Genomic DNA, 7,385 nt, shown 5'->3' with positions numbered 1-7,385 from the left:
TGAAGCGTGCTGGGTCTGTGGCCATGAGCTGTTTGGCCTGGTGGAGGCTGAGCTGAGCTGGGTAGTACCCTCCACTGAAGGGGTTGTGGAGGGAGGTCTGGTCTGAGCCCAGGTCCACCAGCAGCTCTCCTGTCCTCTCATACTCTGTCAACAGACGCTCCCTGGCAGAGAAGGAAACAAGGGATCCCAAAGGTGTTTATACTAATAGTGACTGAGGTGTAGATTATAGACATGGTATTACTTAAGTCCAGCCCTTGGTTGACATCCCATACTTACCATAAGTCCACAACGTTGCCATGGTAACCCAAGCTGAGGGGAGTCTTGGATCTCTTGGCTTCTCTGTAGAATACAAAATCAGAGGGACGATCTGATAAATCACATAACGTAAACACACAGGTGCTAAAGTCATGACGTGTGTGTGTGTGTGTGTGTGTGTGTGTGTGTGTGTGTGTGTGTGTGTGTGTGTGTGTGTGTGTGTGTGTGTGTGTGTGTGTGTGTGTGTGTGTGTGTGTGTGTGTGTGTGTGTGTCTTTATCTGCTATTACCTAATGCGTTGGATGCAGTGTTCTATGTCACTGGTTACCTCCATTAACCAGCCTTGCTCATGTCTCTTCCTCAGGGGCACCTCATCTACCTAAACAGGATCCATGCAAAACACAATCACATATCACATTAACACACACCCCAACTCTCTCCATCACACAAAAACTAAACAGACTTCGCTACCATCACATAGGTAGATTAACAGCAGGGAGGGTGTTATTGGCCAATAACAAAGTAAACACACTGACCTCGGCAATGACCCCCACACAGCCAGTGATGACAGCAGCCTTGGCTTGTGCCCCGCTCATGCCCCCCAGCCCCGATGTCACCAACACCCGCCCCCTCAGGTCATCAGACCCCAGATACCTCCGCCCTGCATTCAACACTGTCAGCTAAAGGAGGGAGAGAGAGAGACGGGAAGGAGAGGAAAGAGAGACAGACACAATGTTAAGACAACTTCAATGTGAGTTTCAAAGGGGATAGTGCCCTCTACTGTTGACTGTGAGAACTTACCATGGTGCCATGGACAATCCCCTGAGGCCCAATGTAGCAGTAGCTACCAGCAGTCATCTGACCATACCTAGGAAAACAAACAAAAAACACATCTTTGGGGGGTAAAAAAAAACTATGAATGGGTAAAAAAAACTAACTGGGTTATATTTGTTACTTACATTGATACACCCAAAGCAAACATCTTCTCATACTGCTCTCTGGAGGAGTAGTTTGGAATGACCTGAGAGGGAGCGAGAGAGAGGATGGGAGGATGATGGCAGAGAGAAGGAGGGAGATCAAACTGGGAAAACCTAAATGGTAACGCCAAATCAGTATCTAACTGAAATGCTGTAGAGCACAGTCTTAGAAAAAAAGGTGCTATCTAGAATCTAAAAGGGTTCTTCGGATGTCCCCATAGCAGAACCCTTTGAAGAACCCTTTTTGGTTCTAGATATAACCATTTTGGTTCAAGGTAGAACCATTTTTGGTTCTATGTAGAATCCTTTCCACATAGGGTTTTACCTGGAACCAAAAAAGGGTTCTACTATGGGGACAGCTGAAGAACCCTTTCGGAACCCTTTTTTTCCAAGAGTATAGTGAGGAGAGGCTGAGGGAGGGATGTGTGGTTACCATGCCGTTGGTAATGATAGCGCGGGGGGAGGAGGGCAGGCTGGGGAACAGCCCCGCTGGATGACCACTGTACATGACCAGAGTCTGCTCCTCTGTCATCTCACTCAGGTAGTACATCACCAGGCGGAACTACACACAAACACACATACACAAAGATATAGAGCGATTAATTCAATTCGGTCTCCACGCCGTACAAATAAAATTACACACACATGACCATACACAGATATCTACATAATGCCATCATAATTGCATGTTCTGTGCTTACCTGGGCCCAGTTACTGAACACCTGTCCATTTCCCCCATAGGTAACCAGCTCCTGGGGAAACTGGAGAGCAGAGCATGGGAAGATGATAAAGCAGCCATAGATAGCGTGACTTAGGTGGATTAATACATTGTTTTAGTTAACTAAAATAAAGTGAGCTGTTGTGTACAGTATCTGAGAGTGGTGGTTACCTGGGCAACTGCATGGTCCAGGTTGTTCATGATCATGAGCATGATGGAGGCAGCTTGGCGTGTACGACAGGGGTACTGATCTATAGGGTAGGCCCTGAGGACACACGCACGCCCGTGCAGTACATGCACACACACGCACACGCACACGCACACACACACACACACACACACACACACACACACACACACACACACACACACACACACACACACACACACACACACACACACACACACACACACACACACACACACACACACACACACACACAAGGACTGATCAGGGTGTGGTAGACCATATCACGGCATCAACAGATAAAGAGGAATACTACAGATGGGGAGATGAGAGGTGGTGTTAGGTGATTATACTGTACGTACCTCATATGTATGAGGGGGCAGAAGCGGTACATGTAGATGTGTCCATACTGCCTGAGCTCCTGGGCGAATTCAGCAGCCAGGATGTTGTGGTGGGAGGGGGGAAAGTAGCGCAGGACATTCCTCAGGGCCAGCTAGAGAGGGAGAGTAGATGAGGAGGTGAGATCAGAGTTCAGAATGGGGTGGCCCTCTTCTTCTTTTGCATCCATTTTTCCCCTAACTTTCTGGTCATTTGTGTTTCACTCCCACTCTCTATCCATGAAAGCACTCACTCTTATCTCTCTTAATCATTGACAGTGCCCTTTGCTCCCAAACATTAGCGAAGCTGATAGAAGGTTCTGAGGGGATGAACCAACGCTGTCTCCTACCCTTAAGCCAAAACATTCCACTGTGCTGAGTATGTGAACCGTGCTTTATTGATCCCAATAGATTGAATAAAATAATTCACATGCACTGTGCGTTGTTGTGTTCTGTGTCCTCAAGTTTCTCCAACAGTATGTGGATACAACATTCCACAAGCTTGAATCTCAACCCCTTCAGCTTTAAAGATTCACTCTCAACGAGTAATAAAACATTGGGTATGATTTTACACATTAACTGCCAATTCCTATCTTTATTACATTCACAATCACTCTACCTCTGTCTGGATCAGGTAAGACAAGCAAATACCTTTTTATAGCGGCAAAAAGCAAACTACAACAAAAATGTGGGGATATACACTAGTATATCTTCACATTTATACAAAACATTAAGAACACCTGCTATTTCCATGACATGGACTGACCAGGTGAATCCAGGTAAAAGCTATGATCCCTTATTGATGTCACTTGTTAATAAATCAACTTCAATCAGTGTAGATGAAGGGAAGGAGAATTGTTAAAGAAGATAAAGATTTTTAAACCTTGAGACAATTGTGACATGGATTGTAAGATGGCGCTGATAGAGATGGCAGCTTCGCTTGAAGTTCTTAGGAAACTGTGCAGTATTTAGTTTTTTTATGCATTATTTCTTACATTGTTAGCCCAGAAAACATTAACTGTTATTGCATACAGCTGGGAAGAACTATTGTATATCAGAGAGACGTCAACTTACCAGCACAAACAGCACTACGACCAGGAATACGACTTTCCCAAAGCAGAACCTTTGTCTGCACCTCCTAGGGCATTTGAACTGATTCCAGAGGCCGACCCAAAACAATGCCATCGGAGGAGAGGGTGCTGGAGCGGTCTTCTAGTGAATCTCCTTGATGCACGCACACCACCCACCGCTTCCAAGTATATTACTCTCTAATATCCAGTCCTTAGTTCACTTCTCTAGGGTAGGGGGCAGCATTCGGAATTTTGGATGAAAAGCATGCCCAAATTAAACTACCTGCTTCTCGGGCCCAGAAGATATGATATGCAAATAACTGGTAGATTTGGATAGAAAACACTCTAAAGTTTCCAAAACTGTCAAAATAGTGTCTGTGAGTATAACAGAACTGATTTGGCAGGCAAAAACCTGAGAAAAATCCATTCGGGAAGTAGTTTTTTTTGTTGTTGTAGTTTTCTATTCAATGCCATTACAGTATCCATTGACTTAGGACTCAAATTGCAGTTCCTATGCCTTCCACTAGATGTCAACAGTCTTTAGAAATTGTTTCAGGCTTGCATTCTGAAAAATTAGGAAGTAAGAGCAGTCTGAACGAGTGGACCCTAAAGTGTCACAGAGCTTTTCATGCACGCGACCGAGAGAGTGCCTTTCTTGTTTACCTTTTATATTGACGACGTAATTGTCCGGTTGAAATATTATCGATTATTTAGGCTAAAAACAACCTGAGGATTGAATATAAACATCGTTTGACATGTTTCTATGAACTTTACGGATACAATTTGGATTTTTTTGTCTGCCTGATTTGACTGCGTTTCAGCCTGTGGATTACTGAAGAAAACGTGCAAACAAAACTGAGGTTTTTGGATATAAAGAGACTTTATCGAACAAAAGGAACATTTATTGAGTAAATTAATGTCTGCAGTGTGCAACCATATGAAGATCATCAAAGGTAAGGGATTAATTGTATTTCTATTTCTGACTTGTGTAACTCTTCTACTTGGCTGGTTACTGTTTGTAATGATTTGTCTGCTGGGCTATGTTCTCAAATAATCGTAAGGTATGCTTTCGCCGTAAAGCATTTTTAAAATCTGACGTGGTTGGATTCACAAGAAGTTAATCTTTAAACGTATGTAAAATATGTTTTGTTTTCTGAATTTTTATAATGAGTATTTCTGTATTTGAATTTGGCGCCCAGCAGTTTCACTGGCTGTTGAAGAGGTGGGACGCTAATGTCTCACGTACCCAAGAGAGGTTAACAAAGTCGACGAAATTAGGGCAAGAGTTGCTTTCCAAAGAGATATCCGGGATTGTAACATACTCTGTTTCACGGAGACATGGCTAGCTGGGGACATGCTGTCGGAGTTTGTACAGCCAACGGGATTTTCAGTGCATTGCGCCGAAAGGAACAAACATCTCTCTGGTAAGAAGAAGGGCGGGAGTGTTTCATGATATAATCGTAACAACATACAAGAACTCAAGTCCTTTTGTTCACCTGACCTAGAATTCCCCACAATCAAATGCCGACCGTATTATCTCCCAAGGGAACTCTCCTCGGTTATCGTCACAGCCGTGTATATCCCCCCGCAAGTGGATACCAAGACGGCCATCAAGGAACTTCACTGGACTAAAGGCAAACTGGAAACCATATATCCTGAGGCTGCATTTATTGTAGCTGGGGATTTTAACAAAGCTAATCTGAGAACAAGGCTACCTAAATTATATCAGCATATCGATTGCAGTACACGAGTGAGTAACACACTTGACCACTGCTACTCTAACTTCCGAGATGCATACAAGGCCCTCCCCCGCCCTCTTTTTGGCAAATCTGACCATGACTCCATCTTGTTGCTTCCCTCCTATAGACATAAACTAAAACAGGAAGCGCCCGTGCTTAGGTCTATCCAACACTGGTCTGACCAATCAGAATCCACGCTTCAAGATTGCTTTGATCACGTGGCCTGGGATATGTTCCGGGTAGCCTAAGACAATAACATTGACGTATACGCTGACTCGGTGCGCGAGTTTACAAGGAAATGTATTGGAGATGTTATACCCACTGTGACTATTAAACACAACTGTAGGCCTCTACAGAGGGTGGTGTGGTCTGCACAACAGATCATCGGGGGTAAACTACCTGCCCTCCAGGACACCTACAACACCCGATGTCACAGGAAGGCAAAAAATATAATCAAGGACAATAACCACCCAAGCCACTGCCTGTTCACCCCACTTCCATCCAGAAGGCGAGGTCAGTACAGGTGATCAAAGTTGGGACAGAGAGATTGAATAACAGATTCTATCTCAAGGCTATCAAGCTGTTAAACAGCCACCACTAGCACAGAGAGGCGGCTGCCTACCTACAGACTTGATATCATTGGCCACTTTAATAAATGGAGCACTAGTCACTTTAATAATGACACTTTAAGGATGTTTACATATCTTGCATTACTCATTTCATATGTACAGTTTATACTGTATACTGCATCCTTCACTATCTATTATTTACTATCTATTGCATCTTAGCCGCTCTGTCACTGCTCATCCACATATTTTATATTTATATATCCTCATCCCATTCCTTTATTAGATTGTGTGTATTATGTTTTGTTGTGGAATTTGTTAGATATTAGGTTTTGTTGTGGAATTGTTAGATATTACCTGTTAGATACTGCTGCACCGTCGGATCTAGAAGCATACGCATTTTGTTACACTCGCAATAACATCTGCTAACCATGTGTATGTGACCAATAACATTTGATTTGATTTGAATTAATTGTGATTGTGTGCCATTCAGAGTGTCAATGGGCAAGACAAAAGATTTAAGTGCCTTTGAACTGGGTATGGTAGTAGGTGTCAGGCGCACTGGTTTGTGTCAAGAACTGCAATGCTGCTAGGTTTTTCACTCTCAATAGTTTCCCGTGTGTATCAAGAATGGTCCACCACCCAAAGGACACAACTGTGCAAAGTATTGGAGTCAAAATAGGCCAGCATCCCTGTGGAATGCTTTCGACACCTTATAGAGTCCATGCCCCGACAAATTGAGGCTGTTCTGAGGGCAAAAGGGGGTCGGGTTTGGTATACTCAGTGTAGATGTATAATCATCTTGTGAAGATATGCATCTTTGGTCTAGTTTACTGCTAACATACCACATTAAAAGCATCATGGTTTCACTCATAGATATACAGAGAGGCCTTAAAAGCAAAAATACTTCAGTATTGCAATACTAAATCTGCAGATAAATCCCTGAGTATGACGTCAATGCTCGTTGACACGTTCTGCATTCAGAGATGTGACAGTACGTCTGTGGACTCACCCTCTCCTCCTCTGGAGTGAGGTTGGGCGTCCTGACGGGTGCATGTGGCACACTGGGGTCCCGGCCCCGATTGGATGGCATAGGGTCCAGAGGCAGGCCGCTACACAGCTCCTTCAGGTTTGACATCCTGTCCACTGTGTCCTGTCACACTATGGGCGATTTAAGCAGGATCAGAGGAGAGACAAACCCAGAGAGACACACAATGTCTGGGAACGCAGGAAAATGGGCACGCAGCTCTGTAGCTCACTGCTGACCACTGTTTATCAGAGTAAAGGGTCTGTAGTCTGTGGGACAGCTACCTGTATAAGGTTGAGATAAGGGTCACCCTCCTCTCGCCACTCCCATTGGCTATCTGGCCTCTTTCCCCTCCTCACCCCACCAATAGCAGGGCAGAGCCAGAGAAGGGTGTGTGGTAATAATTTATTTTCTAGTGAACATGATGTTGCACACGCTTCAGTCGACAAACACTGGGGATGTATCCCAAA

At 44.3% G+C, this 7,385-nt stretch overlaps 1 protein-coding gene across 1 annotated transcript in view; it reads right to left on the bottom strand.

The window, feature by feature from the left end:
* uroc1 (urocanate hydratase 1) overlaps positions 1-7,183 on the bottom strand; it is a 12,716-nt gene extending 5,533 nt beyond the window's left edge. The window contains exons 1-11 of the mRNA XM_055869364.1: positions 6,901-7,183; positions 2,499-2,629; positions 2,121-2,214; positions 1,933-1,992; positions 1,665-1,793; positions 1,214-1,275; positions 1,056-1,122; positions 791-934; positions 545-633; positions 277-339; positions 1-161 (exon numbers count right to left, since the gene is read on the bottom strand). The exon at positions 1-161 is cut by the window's left edge and continues 19 nt beyond it. Of these exons, the coding sequence (XP_055725339.1) occupies positions 1-161; positions 277-339; positions 545-633; positions 791-934; positions 1,056-1,122; positions 1,214-1,275; positions 1,665-1,793; positions 1,933-1,992; positions 2,121-2,214; positions 2,499-2,629; positions 6,901-7,026 (1,126 nt within the window). The 5' untranslated portion in view covers positions 7,027-7,183. The remainder of the gene's footprint in view (positions 162-276; positions 340-544; positions 634-790; positions 935-1,055; positions 1,123-1,213; positions 1,276-1,664; positions 1,794-1,932; positions 1,993-2,120; positions 2,215-2,498; positions 2,630-6,900) is intronic.
* Positions 7,184-7,385: the final 202 nt, after the last annotated feature.

This window comes from Salvelinus fontinalis, chromosome 18 (genome assembly GCF_029448725.1).
Source record: "Salvelinus fontinalis isolate EN_2023a chromosome 18, ASM2944872v1, whole genome shotgun sequence".
Lineage (NCBI taxonomy): Eukaryota > Metazoa > Chordata > Actinopteri > Salmoniformes > Salmonidae > Salvelinus > Salvelinus fontinalis.
Note: the sequence above shows the minus strand (reverse complement) of the source record. Positions and strands in the feature narration are given on the sequence as shown.